General features: G+C 41.0%; 2 protein-coding genes across 7 annotated transcripts in view; one reads left to right on the forward strand and one right to left on the reverse strand.

The window, feature by feature from the left end:
• Window positions 1-19,234, forward strand: part of LOC127661950 (centrosomal protein of 89 kDa-like) — a 140,112-nt gene that overhangs the window by 68,190 nt on the left and 52,688 nt on the right. The gene's annotated exons all lie outside the window — the stretch shown is intronic.
• The window catches only part of LOC127621776 (E3 ubiquitin-protein ligase RNF182-like), a 28,707-nt gene continuing 9,533 nt past the window's right edge, over window positions 61-19,234 (reverse strand). Inside the window, exon 2 of the mRNA XM_052095892.1 lies at window positions 61-848. Coding sequence (XP_051951852.1) covers window positions 61-834 — 774 coding nt within the window. The 5' untranslated portion in view covers window positions 835-848. The remainder of the gene's footprint in view (window positions 849-19,234) is intronic.

A 19,234-nucleotide genomic window follows, 5' to 3' on the forward strand; every position in this document is an offset into this window, starting at 1 on the left:
TGTGGTGAGATGAAGTAGCCTGTGTTTTTTTCCTTCTGGGCCTGGCCTTTTTTATACCAGTCAACCCCTGTTGGAGCAATCGCACATGCCCTGGCACAGACACTGGCAGAAGCCATAGACCAGACAGACTGTGAGGCTGGACGGTACCAGGCTCACACACACAATCCCCAGAGTCACTCTCTGGATCACTAGCAAGTAGATGCCCAGCGGCAGCGAACCAAAGTAGAAAAATCCTAACAGCCAAACTAAGACCCGCGGCACATGATTACAAAACTTGGACAGTGTGTCTTGGTCCACCGCGGCACTGTTGGATGCCACGGAGACAGAGTCCAAACTGTGGTCACCATAGTAATCAGAACTGGCATTTTGGCTGGGTGAGCGCTGCTGGTCCCGTTGCACCTCCATGATGGTGATGACCAGGCAGTTGGAGGAGTCATGGGAGGGGCTGTCATTGGAGGACAGGCTTTTGGGTGTCAGCACCACCTCCTTACTGTGGTCAGAGCTCCAGGACTTGTCCCGCAGCGCCAGACGGGACATGATGTTTGAGTCATCGGGCAGTCCGGCCACTTCGTACTCGCTGACCTGTGTCTCATGACGGCAGAAAGGGCAGCTGATGCAGCTGGAGCCGTCCCCCATGTCCAGGATCTTGTTGAGGCATCTGGCGCACACACGGTGCAGGCAATCCAAAATCTTGGGCTTGCGGCTGTGTTCATTGTAGCGCTGGTAGCAGATTTTGCACTCCAACTCATCGCTGGTGGTGCTGTTGAGGCTTGTGTTAGTATTTGCACTGGCATAAGAGGAGTTCTCCTCTGGTCCAGCCTGAGCACAGCTCATCGTGGCATCATGCTCTGTAAAACAGGAAGAGGATGTTAGTGCAGGTTTTGCACCAAAAAAATAACATTCAATGAAACCGAAGTAACTCTACAAGTCATTTTTTTAAGAAAGAGATTTTAAGGTACAGTGTTTGTTTATTTCCCTTAGTATTAATGTTTGGTAGTTCTTAATGGATCTTAGTCAGAAATTGCCATATTTTATTTTTGATGGGAAAGAAAACCATGCTGTGAGTGATAGAAGTGCAGTCTGTTCAGTGGTTTGTGCTGTTGTTTAAACGGATAATTTTCACATATCCAGGTGTGGAACGTGGAAGTACACTACATGACTCCACTATAAAGTTCCTCCTGCATGCAGATGATCTGGTCCTGCTGTCTCCAACAGAAGAGGGTCTACAGCAGAACCTGGACATCCTGCATCAGTTCTGTCAGACCTGGGCCCTGATGATTAACCCAACTAAAACTAAAGTTCTAACATTCCAGAAAAGACCCAGATGTTAGGGAAAGAAATACAGTTTCACCCTTGGTATGGACAAAATTGATCATGCCACAAACTACACTTACCTTGGGTTGAAATTCAGTGCAAATGGAAACCTCAACTTGGCTGTGAATGAACTGAAAGCGAAAGCAAGAAGGGCCTTCTATGCAATTTAAAATCTATCCAATTTGAAATACCAATTAGAATCTGGCTCAAAATATTCCAATCAGTCATAGAACCTGTTGCACTATATGGCAGCGAAGTTTGGGGGTCCTCTCCTAAATCACCAATTTGATGAATGGGACAAAAATCTGATTGAAGCCCTGCATACAGAGTTTTGTAAAAGCATTCTTAGGGTACAGAAAAACACACCTAATAATGCATGCAGGGCAGAATTTGGTCAATACCCTCTATTAATCCACATTGAGAAAAGAGCCATTACATTTTGGAAACATCTAAAACTGAGTGACCCCAACTCTTATCATTTTAAAGCCCTTAAAATCCATGAAGTTAACACTGAGAAGAGTCCCACCATTCAGCTGGTCCTGAGGCTCCACAAACAGACTAACACGACTAACAATAATCAGCCTCAGGACATTTGACACCCTCATCCACACAATCTGGCCCAACCAAATGATTAACGCACAAAAAGAAAACTACCGAACTTATTGGAATGAAACAACACAAAGACAAAACAAACTACAATGTTATTTGGCCCTAAACAGAGGTTACACGACAGCAGAGTACCTGAGTACAGTCAGAGACCACAAACTGAGGAAAAACATGATGAGGTACAGACTGAGCGACCACAGCCTGGTGATAGAGAAGGGCAGATACAGACAGAGCTGGATGCCTAGAGAAGGCAGGTTATGCCCGTACTGTAACCAAGGTCAAATAGAAACAGAGCTGCACTTCTTAACCACCTGCCCAAATTATAATGAAATTCAAAAACACTTCTTTCCCAAATTTGAAATTATTTGTCCCAACTTCAAAAAGTTGAAGAATGATGCACAAGCTCAATATTTACTTGGTGAACAAAGAGACTGCATTTCACTTGCAGCAAAATGCATCAATTCCTGCCACAAAAAGAGGGAAGAGTTGACCAAAAAGTGATGCGCCCATTTACACACACACTCACACACACACTCTTTTTACACTGTTTATTTTATTTATTCATTTTTTCCCTGTTTTTCCACACTTGTTCAATACAGAATTTGTTGTACTTTATTTTTTTCATGCTCATATAAATGCTTTGGCAATACAATGTACAATTTGTCATGCCAATAAAGCTAATTTGAATTGGAGAGAGAGAAAGACCAAAATCTTTAATATTAAAAATCTATTAATATTAATAATGCTTTTAAAGGATTCTATCTTGAACTCTATAGTTCCACATCTTCGTCTACTGATGAAGATATTAGAAACATTGTGGAGCCATTAGAACTCCCTAAACTGACACCTGAGCAAAGAAATTCTCTTGATTCTGAGATAACATTGGAGGAGCTTGGCAAGATAATTAAGCTCCGGGGCCAGATGGCTTTTCCGCTGAGATTTTTAAATCTTAGACTACATAATTGGCTCCACTTTTGCTAGAAGTTTATACAGAATCATTAAAGAATGGAAAGCTTCCGCCAACTATGATGCAAGCCCGTATCAGTCTAATTCTTAAAAAGGACAAAGATCCAAGTGTGTGTAAGAGTTACCATCCAATTTCCCTGATCCAGCTAGATGTTAAAATATTGTCCAAAATTTTGGCTAATCGATTAAGTAAAGTTATGACATCTCTTATACATAAAGATCAGGTGGGGTTTATTAGGGCCTCATCTTTTCTGGTAACATTAGGCATTTCATCAATATCAAGTGATCAGTGTCGAATGATAAGACTCCGGTCTCTGCCATCTCACTTGACAGCAAAAAAGCTTTTGATATAGTAGAATGGATTATCGTTTTAAGATTTTTGAAATGTTCGGGTTTGGGAGTACGTTTATTGGATGGATTAAGTTACTTTATAGACACCCGGTAGCGGCATTACAAACAAATTGATTAATTTCAGATTATTTTACTCTGGATAGGGGCACCCGGCAGGGTTCCCCTCTTTCCCCATTATTGTTATGTCTTGCCCTGGAATCATTAGCAGCCACGATAATCAAGGAGGATGATTTCCAGGGGTGATGGTGGAAGGTGTGCCCATAAGATTTTGCTTAATGCAGAAGATATTTTATTATTAGTCTCCAACCCTTCTAGATCTATGCCTTGCCTCCACAGAATTAGTAATTTATTTTCTAAATGTTCAGGATAGAGAGTTAATTGCTCTAAATCGGACGCTTTGGCTCTGACAGCATACTGCCCAATAACGGCTTTTCAGCCGGGCGCCTTTTAGTGGCCCAAACAGGGCATTAAGTATACAGTGGGTACGGAAAGTATTCAGACCCCCTTAAATTTTTCACTCTTTGTTATATTGCAGTCATTTGCTAAAATCATTTAAGTTCATTTTTTTTCCTCATTATTGTACACACAGCACCCCATATTGACAGAAAAACACAGAATTGTTGACAATTTTGCACAGTTATTAAAAAAGAAAAACTAAAAAATCACATGGTCCTAAGTATTCAGACCCTTTTCTGTGACACTCATATATTTAACTCAGGTGCTGTCCGTTTCTTCTGATCATCCTTGAGATGGTTCTACACCTTCAGTTGAGTCCAGCTGTGTTTGATTATACTGATTGGACTTGATTAGGAAAGCCACACACCTGTCTATATAAGACCTTACAGCTCACAGTGCATGTCAGAGCAAATGAGAATCATGAGGTCAAAGGAACTGCCTGAAGAGCTCAGAGACAGAATTGTGGCAAGGCACAGATCTGGCCAAGGTTACAAAAAAAAATTCTGCTGCTCTTAAGGTTCATAAGAGCACAGTGGCCTCCATAATCCTTAAATGGAAGATGTTTGGGATGACCAGAACCCTTCCTAGAGCTGGCCGTCCGGCCAAACTGAGCTATTGGGGGAGAAGAGCCTTGGTGAGAGAAGTAAAGAAGAACCCAATGATCACTGTGGCTGAGCTCCAGAGATGCAGTCGGGAGATGGAAGAAAGTTGTAGTAAGTCAACCATCACTGCAGCCATCCACCAGTCGGGGCTTTATGGCAGAGTGGCCCGACGGAAGCCTCTCCTCAGTACAAGACACATGAAAGCCTGCATGGAGTTTGCTAAAAAACACCTGAAGGACTCCAAGATGGTGATAAATAAGATTCTCTGGTCTGATGAGTCCAAGATAGAACTTTTTGGCCTTAATTCTAAGCGGTATGTGTGGAGAAAACCAGGCACTGCTCATCACCTGTCCAATACAGTCTCAACAGTGAAGCATGGTGGTGGCAGCATCATGCTATGGGGGTGTTTTTCAGCTGCAGGGACAGGACGACTGGTTGCAATCGAGGGAAAGATGAATGCGGCCAAGTACAGGGATATCCTGGACTGAAAACCTTCTCCAGAGTGCTCTGGACCTCAGACTGGGCCGAAGGTTCACCTTCCAACAAGACAATGACCCTAAGCACACCGCTAAAATAACGAAGGAGTGGCTTCACAACAACTCCGTGACTGTTCTTGAATGGCCCAGCCAGAGCCCTGACTTAAACCCAATTGAGCATCTCTGGAGAGACCTGAAAATGGCTGTCCACCAACGTTTACCATCCAACCTGACAGAACTGGAGAGGATCTGCAAGGAGGAATGGCAGAGGATACTCAAATCCAGATGTGAAAAACTTGTTGCATCTTTCCCAAAAAGACTCATGGCTGTATTAGATCAAAAGGGTGCTTCTACTAAATACTGAACAAAGGGTCTGAATACTTAGGACCATGTGATATTTCAGTTTTTCTTTTTTAATAAATGTGCAAAAATGTCAACAATTCTGTGTTTTTCTGTCAATATGGGGTGCTGTGTGTACAATAATGAGAAAAAAAATGAACTTAAATGATTTTAGCAAATGGCTGCAATATAACAAAGAGTGAAAAATTTAAGGGGGTCTGAATATTTTCCATACCCACTGTATGTGTATTTTATTCCCAGCAAATTTGTGTGATTAGTTAGTTAATTTTGACCCTTTAATAAATAGGTTTTCGAGCAATGTGGGCATTTGGCTTTATTACGTTTATCTATGATTGATAAGGTTTATGTTATTAAAATTAATTGTATTCCAAAATTCAACTACCTGCTACTGTCTCTCCCTATAGATGTCCCCCTCTCTTCAAACTCCTTAATTTGGAATGGGAAATGTCCCAGATTACATTTCAGTAAGCTGCATAGGCCGATTGACAAAGCTGGGCTAGGCCTACCCAAGATTTTGTTTTATTATGCATTCAGTCTCAGACATTTGGCTCATTGGTTGCTTCCATTTGAGAGAGCCCCTCCCTGGTTTTGTGTTGTACAGGAAGTTCTTGCTCCTATTTCGCCATTGCAAAGCCTTTCTATCAAACCAACTGGAGAAGTTAAATTGCACCCTGTTATTTCGCATTTGCACTACGTTTAGACAAAAGTGTCCAGAGTTTTTAATTCTGACATTTATTTAAATGTTGCCTCGAGCTTATGGCTGAACCCTTTCTGCTGGTCAGAGTGGATTTTGAGGGGGGTTACTACACTCAATGACCTATATGAGAGCGGAGTGTTGAGATCCGTTGAAAATTTGGTTCAACATTTTGGGATTCCCAGATCTCAGTTCTTTAGATATTTACAGCTGCACCACCTGCTATTTTTTGGAGTAGCATATTTTTGCTACTATTTTTGGGAGTAGCATACACTCACTAAAGTGGCAGATACTCTGGGAGTGGTGATTACTGCTTTTGGAAAAGGTCATGAGGCATGTGTATTACTCCCTGCTAATTCAGAATCTGGGGGACAGAGCTTCAACTTTTCTCAAGAGATTATGGGAGAAAGATTTAAACTTTGTATTAGAGGAGGCAGAGTGGGCTAGGATTCTATAAAACATCAAGTCACAAGAGACACAAGAGTGTGCCTTATGCAATTCAAGATTTTATTAGACCCCCTCTAGATTGTATAGGCTTGGTCTTAAAGACACACCCACCTGCTGGTGATGCCAATCAGAGGATGGAGACACAGCCCATGTCTTAACCCAAGATACAGGAGTTTTAGATAAAGGTTCAGAGTTTTGTGTGTGATGTATTGGTAACTTGGGTTTCATTTTGCCCCAGACTCTGTATTTTGGGCAATGGGGTGGTCATCGATATTGAGAATAGACACATAAAGAGTTGGGTTCTAACCAGTGTCAGGGAGATGGAGGTTGGCTGGAGCACCCTCATTTCAGGAGTGGTGCTCGGAGTGGTGCTGGGTGATGGCCTTTGAAGAAGGGTCATTTAGAAGACTGGGGAAATGTAACTTGTTTGTGGAGAAATGGGGTGGATATCTGACGTTGCTGGATGTGATTATTATTATTTTGTATTTATTTATTTATTTATTTTTGTGTCTATAATCATGTACGACCACTGGGATGTTGTTGGGGGCCAGGGTGGGGTGATAGTGGGGGTTTATTGTCGATTCTGTGTATATATGTTTTGCTTATTTGTGTAAAATATGTGAATCAATAAAAAATTGTTAATCAGAAAAAAATGTCAAAACACAAATGATGTGATCATGGACCTTTAATACAGTGCATACCATTGTACATACTTTAAGTCTATCCCTCAAATTCTCATTTTCGTCCAGGTAAAATTCAATACTGTAGAGTCAATAGCACCTGCGGGTGTGGCACAAAATGGAACAGGACACCCGTTTACTGTCGGCACGAGTCACGCTGCAACGGACGCTTCCAGTGTAGACAGCCTCATTGATTATAATGGGTTGAATTGCTTTTGATGCAATGTGACATTCTGCTCATTTTTGATGACATAGTTTTAAACTGACAGCCCTTTGTGGGTTTTTACATTTTGAATTTTTTGTCAGTTTTAGTTTGAATTCACAAACATTCTGTTAGCCTGCTTAAATATTTAGTCAATGTAAGACTTAGTGGATTTGTCAGGTTTTTTTTTTTTTTTTCTCTGCTGTGCGAAAACTTAAATAGATAATTCGCCCCAAAATTGAAATGTATATTATTATTTGCTCACCCTCGTGATATCACAGGTGTGCATGACTTTCTTTATTATAACACAGAAAAAGAGCTCAGTGGTCCCCAAAATGCAAGTGAATGGAGATTTCTCTTTTGAAGCTCCAAAAAGTCAGCATAAATGTCATCGCTACGACTCCAGTGGTTAAATGAATGACTTCTAAAGCGATAAGATCACTTTAGGTGTGAAAAAAGATAAATATTTAAGTACTTTTTAACTATAATCCAACACGTAACAAGAGGGTAGAATCCAAGTGGTTTCTCGACATATTTGCGTTACCATAATACAGAGGTTATCTCACGTTTTCCGCTCGGTTGAGACATCCAGGATAAGCAGATAAATGCAGATCTAAACCAAAAACAACCAAGCTACATTACAGCATTCCTCCTCACTTGTAAACTGTGCATCTCTTCCGGCTGTGACGCACATGCATTAGTTCTTACATGTTTCAAATGCCAATGCGATTACATCACACATGTGCGTACCACTGCTGACCGGATGCATGATTTAGATTTAAAAAAAGAACTTAATGTATCTTTTTCGCACTAAACCCGATTATGTCACCTTAGAAGACATTCATTTAACAACTGATTTCATATGGATGACGTTTATGCTGGCTGTCTGTGATTTTTTTTTTTTTTTTTTTTTGGAGCTTCAAATAAGAAAGCTCCATTCACTTGAATTTTAAGGACCTACTGAGCTAAGGTATTTTTCTATTTTTCTTCAAATGTGTTCTGGCAAAGAAAGTAATTCATACATACCTGGGATATCATGAGGGTGAATAAATAGAGAGGATTTTTATTTTTGGGTGTACTATCCCTTTAAGTCTGATCAGTTAGAGAAGATATACAATAGCATACCAAGTCAGAACAGCCTGTAGGTCTGTCTGTTCCAAGTTTGGTGGATGTAGCTTGAACGCTAGGAAGTGTTAGTTTTAGAAAGGTTGTACTTTGTCAAGCCAGCATGATTAAACTAGAGAAGCTTGTGATTTTAGACAGGAAGAGGTTCCTGCTGAGCATTATGCAATCATGCATTAGTGCATTGGTAGTGTAGCTGTAATATACTGACAACATGCGATTAAGTTTTCATATAGAGCATCCTATTGTGCTACAAGGGTGTCTCTCCAAGTGTTCAAATCTCCAAAGGCCTAATTAGGCTGCTTGGTTAATCTCTGTTTGTGAAACATTGAATTGACTTGGCGATTTTGCTTTATTGTCTTGTGGAGCCAACTGTTTTTCGTTTCCCTAATGTCACCAGGCCATTGTTATGCTGAAGGCAGAGATACAATTGTTAGAGAAATTAAATAACGGCCCTTTGGGCAAAGAACATGCTGCTCCAGCATACAGATCTCTCTCCATTATAGATGACAACAATGCCTGTGTATAATTGTATTTCTAAGAGCAATTTGTTTTGATTTGCTGGACAGAAAAATATTGCCAACAGTTGCTGTCAATAGAAGCACAATGAAGAGACAGGGTTTAGGGTTCTGGGGCAACTCTAACATGCTTTTTTTCAGAGGATTGTCGTGCTCTGTGTTCTCTGTCTTTGGGCTGATAGGTCATCTTATTTTAATAAAACGCTAATTTGTAGCTCAAATGGACAAAATTAATTGAAATTGGGGCCTAATAAATGTCATGAACTGTATATTATAAATGTTACATTGGCCATTTTATTTGATTTAAGACCGTAATATGTTGGTGTTTACTTGGCTCAGCAATGTTCCAGAAAAAAAAATCTGTTAATAGCTGTTCTGAAGGATGTGTTATAATTGCTGTGTATGGTTCTAGAGCAAAGTAATCTTTAATTAGAAAATATGTAGCATTCCAGTCTAAAGCTCAATCAAATGTAAGAATCCACCCACTCAACACACACTTACACTCAGTTTCTTTAATAATTATGTTTCAAACATCTGAAAGAAACACTCAGGCTTATATTTCATGCAGCTCCGCCCTGCATAAATGCAGACCATGCAAACTGAGCAAAGCAGAAGCAGACACCTTTTAGAGCAGGGGTCCCCAAACTTTTTTCTATGAGGGCCACATCATTTTTCCTTTCTATAATGGAGGGCCGTAGTCTAACAGAAAATGGCATGGGCCGGAGTGATTTATTGTGGAGATTTTATTACGATTTTAAATGGATTTACAGTATGCCTCCTAATGTTTAAGTCCGTTTGCTCTGATGAAGTTTATACATGACACCACCACTTTCATAATCGATTCCCACTTCAGAACTTTGCAGCACAGTGCTTGCTGGTGAATTAGGCAGTGTACTTGTAAAGGGGGCATGAGACCTCTTTCCTCCATTTCTCTATTCATGCGTCCTATCAGTCCCCTTGACGCGCCAACCATACTAGGAGCTCCGTCAGTCGTGATGCTGGCCAGCTTAGACCAGTCTAGATCCAACTCTTCTATCGTTTGGCACACTTTACCAAAAATATGCTCCCCTGTCGTAGTACCTGTGAGACTTTTTAGGGCTGCCAGATCCTCGGACACTTCAAAGTTTGAGCTAACTCCGCGAAGAAAAATGAGCAGCTGTGCCGTGTCCTGCACGTCATTACTTTCATCCAGCGCTAATGCAAAAAAATCTAATTCTTTCAATTTTTCCTTCAGCTGGGCATATACATTATATCCCATTTCTTCAATTCGTCTGGTGATTGTACTTGTGGACAGACTCACCGCATTTAAGACGTCTTTCTTATTGGGGCACACCTCCTCCGCAACAGCATTCATACATTTCTTTACGAACTCACCATCACTGAATGGCCTACCGCAGGTTGCAATCAGTTTAGCTACCTGAAAGCTAGCTCGAATGGATGATTGGTTCAACTGGGTTTGCCGTACAAACGTATTTTGCTGAGCAGATAGTCCACTTTTTAGCTTCGACACTTTGTCTGCTCTCATTTGGCCTTGTAAACTCGCATACTTGTCTCTGTGGCGGGTTTCATAGTGTCGGCGCAGATTGTATTCTTTGAACACGGAGACTGTTTCTTGACAGATGAGGCAAACAGCCATTTCTTTGCATTGAACAAAAAAATAATCACTTGTCCACTTTTGGTTAAATACCCTGCATTCTGAATCAATTTTTTTCTTTCCCAACCGTTTGGCCATTTTGTTGTCACTTTAAATTTTCTTGCTGGATCGCGTGCACCCGCTCGATCACGATGGAGCGTTAATCCGGGTGAATCTAACAAATAATTTGGCTACTTTAATAATTATAACTAAGGGAAATTTTATTTTGAAAGCCAATATGTATTATCAAATACAAATATGATATGATTAAAACATATTTAAAATTAAATTGTAAAAATATTTCTCTGCATGGCACTGTTCAGAGGGCCGGTCCAAATGTGGGGGAGGGCCGTATTCGGCCCGCGGGCCGTAGTTTGGGGACCCCTGTTTTAGAGTAATAGATTTGCATATTTCAGAAGGCTTACAACTGTACAGAGGAAATGTGTGGAACACATAATATAAAGCTGTCAGTCAACATACTGCAAGTTTATTTTCCAACATATGATGCAAGACATTTTTCCCACGTCAATGACTTGAGCATTAACCAGTATTACAGAGCTGCTCCTTATGGTTGGTGATTTCATGTTTTCTCCAAACATGAATGTACTGTATGGGCAAAACCGATTTGATTCTAGTTTCAGTTTGACTATTTTCTTACACTGGCAGTGAAATATACAGTATTTAGTGAACAAAAAAAAAATTCACACCAGACTGGAATGTTCACAATTGCTGTAAATGAAATGGCCTATTGTTACTGCTGAGTTGTGCTAGATAATAAAGGGATAGTTCACCCAAAATGTTTATTCTCTCATTTACTCACACTCATGCCATCCCAGTTGTGTACGGCTGTAGATCAATATGGAAGTCCTTTTTTACTTGCAATCTCCACCCTTGACCAGCCCCAACCAATAGGTGGGTGAATGTGAAATTAAAAGTGTAGATTTACAGTTAAAAAAGGACTTAAATATTGATCTTTTTCTCACCCACACTTATATCGCTTTAGAAGATATGGATTTAACCACTGGAGTATTATGGATTGCTTTTATACTGCCTTTTGGGTCTTCAAAGTTCTGGTTGCCATTCACTTACATTGTGAGGACCAACAGAGATGAAATATTCTTATAATCTTTGTTTGTGTTTTGCAGAAGAAAGAAAGTCATACGCATCTAAGATGGTATGAGGGTGAGTAAATGATGAGAGAATTTGATTTTTGGGTGAACTATCACTTTAAAGCTTGTCTTGTGAGGCAAACACAAGCCACTGATGTTTTGTCAGTGCACACAGGGCCTGCTAACTTGAGCCGTTCAAACGATGTTTGAGTGACATCACACAGGAGCACACTAGCTAAAAGAAAGTTGTTTGTATGAGTTAGTGGTGCTGTTGTTTTGAGTGCTCACTGTTGGCTGTTTTCAGGTTCTACTGAGGTAAACTGAGGTACTGAGCACCTCTGGCTCACAAACATTGCACATTGCTTAGCCCTGATTTTGATCCACTGGTTTAAAATGAATCAGAAAGATGTGCAACACCAAGGAAGAGTTAAACACTTATCTTTTGCAGTAATCATACTTCCAGTCTCCAGGAGATGCACTATGTGTGTGTATGTGTGTTCAGCTAAGTGAATCAAAGCTCCTTATTGCAAAGATATCAGTAGGAGTCCTTTATGTCACAAACAAGCACACAAAGTTTGGTAAGTTGCTCTCTAGTGCAATCACTTTGGCTTCTTAAATTTGGCTGTCTCATTCATCTCACCATCTAGAGACTTGAGAATCTACAGTCAATTAAATTACTTGGACCACATTGAATAGGCAAGCTATATGGGAGAGAGAGCTGCAAAATAATTAATGTGAGTGCTTATTAGTTTTAACGATAAGGAAGGGCTATTTAAAGCTGCATTAAATCATTTATTGATGATGATTATGAATACCTTATGAGTACTGAGTTACAAAGGGAAGATGACTGAGTCAGGCACATGCAGCAATGTTAATATTTCAGTACTCAGGGCTGTGGTTTAACATCCCACCTGTTTTCCACAGCCAGACTCACACAAATGCTGATACTCTACATTCAAGCCACATGACTTAGGCAAAAGAAGCAGCAGATAGTGCTGGCGTCACACTTGCAGACTCCAGTCAACTCTAATTTTGGTAGAGGATTCACATTTGCAGACCGTTTTACAGAGATCTTGCACTTTTCAGTCTGAGGTATGACACACATACAAGCTCACTTAGGCCGTTTTCAGACATGTAGCTTGCTTGATTTGTGCAAAAACAGGGGCTAAAATAGTTAAAATAGTTGTTCCATTTTCTTCATGTTTCGGTTGGCTTTCACAAAGTTATATTTTCAGTAGCTTAAGATACTTAAGTTCTGAAGCCTGGCATTAAGTGGGCTAAACTAAAGCAGGGAGGAACCGTTCTTCTCTGAAACCCTATACATCCTTATTCTCACTGATTTTTGTGCCTTATTGTCAAATGTATATTGTCATAAACACACAGACTGAGCTCATCTCATAACTGTGACATTCAATATGACCATTTTTTCACTAATAATGTTATACTGCATTCTTGTTTACTGAATGTGACCATGTATGTCATTAGGTTACACAGTAAATCTAATAAAGATGCAGTAATATCTACAGTATGTATGTTTATTACTTGCACTTAAGGGATAAGGATTCAGCACACAGAAAATGACAAATCAATCAAAATCAGGTCTTCTGCTAAACAAAAAAAAAAATGCTGTTATTCTGAAGTTTTTTTGTATTTTTTTTATACCATTCTAATGATCAATGGTCAGAGAGTGGTACAGTTGATTATCGTGTTTTCTTACAGCCTAATCTCATGAAAATAATGACTGTGGTGAACTTTTTGTTCTGTGGTGAAAATTTTTTGTAAATTGCATTATAGGTTGATTACAAATTTCAAATTGCAGGTTCATTACATGTACTGGGCAGTTACAAGGTGGAATGTCCACTGTGTGGTGCTAAACGAGAGCTTAAATGTTTCCCCAAATAGATGTGACTTAAGGTTTAAGACAGGAATTTTAACACATATGCAACCACATCATTTGGTTGTGCTTCCATGACACATTTGATGACAATTTTGTCTCTGAGAGACAAAGAACTCACATTTTCTTCTGGTCTCGTACCACATTCCTTCCTGTTTCAAGTGCAGTGCTCACATCCTTTCTGGTTTTGGGACTCGGACAAGCCACAATAGCTGCTATCTTATCAATTTGAGGATGCACTTGTCCATGACCAAAGTGGAAACTCAGATACTGTACTTCCACCCATCCAATTTCACACTTCCTCAGATTCACTGTGAGTCCTGCCCATCTCGGTGATCTCAGGACTGCCCACAGATGCTGGATATGCCACTGCCAATCATAACTATAAATAATAATAATGTTCAGGTAGGCAACGGCATATTTGTGCCGGAAGAAGCGTGTGGGCGGATAATTTTGTCCATGAGCCGTTGAAATGTAGCCGGGTCCCCAAATAAACTGAACGGAAGGGTAATGAATTGGTGTAACCTAAATGGAGTGGAAAAAGCTGCTTTTACTTTTAGTCAAGGGGATCTGCCAATATCCCTTTGTTAAATCCAGTGTGGAATAAAAACGAGCCGCACCTAACTGATCAAGCAGTTTGTCAATTCGAGGTATGGGGTACACGTCAAAGTTAGACACACTGTTAATTTTTCTATAGTCCACACAAAACCAGACCGACCCGTTCTGCCTTTGGTGCCAAAACCACGGTGCTGACCCAATCACTATTGGACTCCTTGATTACCCCCATACCTAGCATGGACGTGATTTCTTCCCGAACCACTTTTTTCTTGTGTTCCGGTAAACAATAGTGGTGGGAACGATCCTGGAAGTGTTCCAGTTCCCCGCAACACCAGCCCAGACCTTCCCTCCACACCTGCAGCCCTGGATTTACCAACCTGGCACAAAGGGGGAACAGAAACTAAGGGGTTAGAAGCAATAGAAACCCCCCTGGGTCTGGGGAATAGGACCCCCCTTTTACTGGGGAGTAGGGATAGGAACAGTATGTGATGGGTAAGGGGAAGAGAGTGAGGGAGAGAGAGAAAGATTCGACATCCCCCCGGATACACCATCAAGTGGTCCTCTGGCAGCTCTATGGTGGCACTGGACCCACACCGCCGTTCCCTTCGGCAGACGGTCCGGCACCACTAAGTCGACGATTTCACCAGTGCTGTGGTCCTCAGACAGCAGTCACCTCCGACTGGCATCACAGAGCTGTTGGGTGAATGAGAACAGGCAGCCGAACTCATTGAATATCAGTGCCTGGAAGCACTGACTTTGCTGTTCGGGCTTACGGCCGACCCATTGCATGATGGCTCTTTTCAGATCCGAGTATTCCAGCAGACTCGTGACAGGTAGCTGTTGTGCCGCAACCTGACCCTCCTCCAACAACAATGGCAGCTGATGGACCACCCACTGTGCTTGGGACCTCCCCAACCCCTCCGCAGAATGGTCGAAAAGCTCTATGAAGGCTTCGGGGTCGTCCTGTGGTCCCATCTTCGCAAGCGTGATCTAAGGCACAGCAGGCGGGGTCAGGGTCGCTGCTGGAGTACCTCACCTGTCGGTCCCCTGCCTGGGCTTGCATCATGGCCTGGAACCTTTGTTCCTGCTGTGACCACAGCTCCAGGAGGGCCTGAGGTTGCATCTGGTGGATGCCGGTGAGGGTTCTGATGATCTTGGCCAGCGGCGAGGATCCCTTCCTGGGTTTTTGGTACTGCTGTAACAAATCCCTTGGTTCCAGGGAATGAGGAAGTAGGAGACGATATTTCTTTATTGTTCTTTTCTACTCGCTTTTTAGCATTTAGCAGAACACCTCTTTAAACACTCACAGCTCTGAAGGTCTGTTCTCACTCCCGTCTGCCACCATCTCCTCCCCTTTTATCTCTGACTCACAGCTCACTGGGAATATAAAACAGGTGTTGGCACAGGTGTAAATCTTTAACCACTCAGCTTTCCTGGACCTCACTCTCCACAGATCGGCGCTCGGATCACACCCCCGCCTCCACACCCTCTTACATAAAATCTGGGATTTCACCAATGTAAGAGTGCAGATTTGCAAACGTAAAGGGCAGTCGCTGTTTTACATTTGTGTGTATAATGTATGTGTTATTTTTTTAACTGTACTTACAGAAACTCTTTCTGCTGAATTCTTATCCTGAGGTTGGTTATCCCGGTATTTTCCAGGCATGTACACTTTCCAAACACCCATTAGAACGGTGCTTATGCTTTACATGGCTACATTAATTAGCGTTCTTCAAGAGAATCCTAGGTGTGTTAAACCACTTTCCTTTTGTTGTAAGGAAATCAGCTTTCTTGTTTACATGACATTTCTGAATGCTGCTGTCTGCAAAAACCCTGGAATAAACAGTTTCGTTTAGTGCGTTTAAATGCCTCATACATGATCTCATACATTCCCATGTACTGTGTATGTCTGAAAACCCTCAGCTTCCTTACGAAAACAAGGCAGAATGAAGATGTCAGAGATCACATATATATTCAGTCTGTATGTAAGTAACAAGTCCCTAAGGGAAGTATCTGCTGTGTGTGTTGTTTGTAGCAGACGTAGCTCGCAAGTCCCTAAGCGAGGCCTCTGTCTTTAAAGATGCTTTTCTAACCAGGATTTGAGGAAAGAACCCTGTAGGTGAAAGCTGTGTGGGACATGGGGAATAGATAGAGGGAAAGAGTGCTTAAAATACCTTCATATGCTGTGCCGTAATCTCTTTAAATTGAGGGTCATTTGCAGTTCAAAGTGGAGCTGAAATAAAGCAAACCTGAGAGAGTCCAGTGATCGAGTAGCACAGAACGCCTCCCAGATAGCAAGTGACCACTGAAACTATTCTAAATCAACATTGATTCATCAATCTTATTTAAGGTTGGCATTGAGTTAACAAGGTGATGTTAGTTCAAGATCACTTTTGCACACTCAGTTTGTTGAAACAACATAAATTGTTTTTCCTTGTTGAAATCTCATTGAATCAACGTTACACTGCAATGTTGATTCTACATTACTTTTGTTGAAACTACATGAAAATTTAAACCAAAAATCAGTATTTACTTCAATGAATCAACATGAAGCAATCTGATGTTGATTCTACGTCACCTTTACACCTTCAGTTAATGTTGAAACAATATTAAAATTTCAGCGTAAAATCAATTTTATAATGTGATCAATGTCGTTTCAACACTAACACAGGAGGCAAAAGTGAAGTATCAAAGACGTTTGGCGAAAAAAAAACAATTATATAAATAAAAACAACTTTAACACAGTTTGTACAGTTTATTTATCTTAATCACAAAATTAATTACAGATAAATAAAAAGGTTGTTGCTGGAGGCAACAGAAGAGCTGCTCCCACCCATTTGCTGCATCTAAAACAGAATAGAACAAAAAGAAGAAAAAAAAACTGTAAGTTTAATATCACCAGAATTGAATATATTTTAGTTTGTAAAATCTAGTAGTTTCACTTTTGACTATTGTAGGCTAGTCCGGTCCTAGGGACCCCAAGTCCTGCACATTTTGGATGTCTCCCTTGTTGAACACACCTGATTACACTCATCTCATTTGTAGAGTCTCCTTGACCTGGTGTCAGAAAAGAAAAACACCCAAAATGTGCAGTGTGGCAGCAGACAATTATAAATATTATATATATACACTCACCTAAAGGATTATTAGGAACACCATACTAATACTGTGTTTGACCCCCTTTCGCCTTCAGAACTGCCTTAATTCTACGTGGCATTGATTCAACAAGGTGCTGAAAGCATTCTTTAGAAATGCTGGCCCATATTGATAGGATAGCATCTTGCAGTTGATGGAGATTTGTGGGATGCACATCCAGGGCACGAAGCTCCGTTCCACCACATCCCAAAGATGCTCTATTGGGTTGAGATCTGGTGACTGTGGGGGCCATTTTAGTACAGTGAACTCATTGTCATGTTCAAGAAACCAATTTGAAATGATTCGAGCTTTGTGACATGGTGCATTATCCTGCTGGAAGTAGCCATCAGAGGATGGGTACATGGTGGCCATAAAGGGATGGACATGATCAGAAACAATGCTCAGGTAGGCCGTGGCATTTAAACGATGCCCAATTGGCACTAAGGGGCCTAAAGTGTGCCAAGAAAACATCCCCCACACCATTACACCACCACCACCACCACCAGCCTGCACAGTGGTAACAAGGCATGATGGATCAATATTCTCATTCTGTACAAATAAAATTGAATTGACTTGACTTGTTTACGCCAAATTCTGACTCTACCATCTGAATGTCTCAACAGAAATCGAGACTCATCAGACCAGGCAACATTTTTCCAGTCTTCAACTGTCCAATTTTGGTGAGCTCTTGCAAATTGTAGCCTCTTTTTCCTATTTGTAGTGGAGATGAGTGGTACCCGGTGGGGTCTTCTGCTGTTGTAGCCCATCCGCCTCAAGGTTGTGTGTGTTGTGGCTTCACAAATGCTTTGCTGCATACCTCGGTTGTAACGAGTGGTTATTTCAGGCAAAGTTGCTCTTCTATCAGCTTGAATCAGTCGGCCCATTCTCCTCTGACCTCTAGCATCAACAAGGCATTTTCACCCACAGGACTGCAGCATACTGGATGTTTTTCCCTTTTCACACCATTCTTTGTAAACCCTAGAAATGGTTGTGTGTGAAAATCCCAGTAACTGAGCAGATTGTGAAATACTCAGACTGGCCCGTCTGGCACCAACAACCATGCCACGCTCAAAATTGCTTAAATCACCTTTCTTTCCCATTCTGACATTCATTTTGGAGTTCAGGAGATTGTCTTGACCAGGACCACACCCCTAAATGCATTGAAGCAACTGCCATGTGATTGGTTGATTAGATAATTGCATTAATGAGAAATTGAACAGGTGTTCCTAATAATCCTTTAGGTGTGTGTGTGTGTGTGTATATATATATATATATATATATTACACAGTGGATATAAAAAGTCTGCACACCCCTGTTAAAAAGGCCAACTTTTTTGTGAAAGTTTTCCACTTTTAATGTGACCTATAATGTGAACAATTAAATTGAAAAACAAACTGAAATCTTCATGGGGGAAAAATTTAAATTAAAAACCTTACAATAACCTGGTTGCATAAGTGTGCGCACCCTCTTATAACTGGGGATGTGGCTGTGTTCAGATACCAGGCAATTTTGGCACAAAACCTTCAGGCGTCCGTTAGAAAGCTGAGGAAGAAGAGGAAGTTCACCTTTCAGCATTGCAATGACCCAAAGCACACATCCAAATCCACAAAAGCATGGCTTCACCAGAAGAAGATTAACGTTTTGGAATGGCCCAGCCAGATCCCAGACCTAAATCCAATTGAACATCTGTGGGGTGATCTGAAGAGGGCTGTGCATAGGAGATGTCCTCGCAATCTGACAGATTTGGAGCGCTTTTGCAAAGAAGAGTGGGCAAATATTGCCACGTCAAGATGTACCATGCTAATAGACTCCTACCCAAAAAGACTGAGTGCTGTAATAAAATTAAAAGGTGCTTCAACAAAGTATTAGTTTAAGGGTGTGCACACTTATGCAACCAGGTTATTGTGAGTTTTTTATTTTTCTCCCCTCAAAGATTTCAGTTTGTTTTTCAATTGAAGTGTTCACATTATAGGTCACATTAAAGGTGGAAAAAGTTCTGACATGATTTATCTTTGTCTCATTCTTTTACATCACAAGAACCTGGCATTTTAACAGGGGTGTGTAGACTATTTATATCCACTGTACGTCAACACGAAAACTTAATGTCACTT

This window comes from Xyrauchen texanus, chromosome 1, assembly GCF_025860055.1.
Source record: "Xyrauchen texanus isolate HMW12.3.18 chromosome 1, RBS_HiC_50CHRs, whole genome shotgun sequence".
In the NCBI taxonomy this organism is placed as follows: domain Eukaryota; kingdom Metazoa; phylum Chordata; class Actinopteri; order Cypriniformes; family Catostomidae; genus Xyrauchen; species Xyrauchen texanus.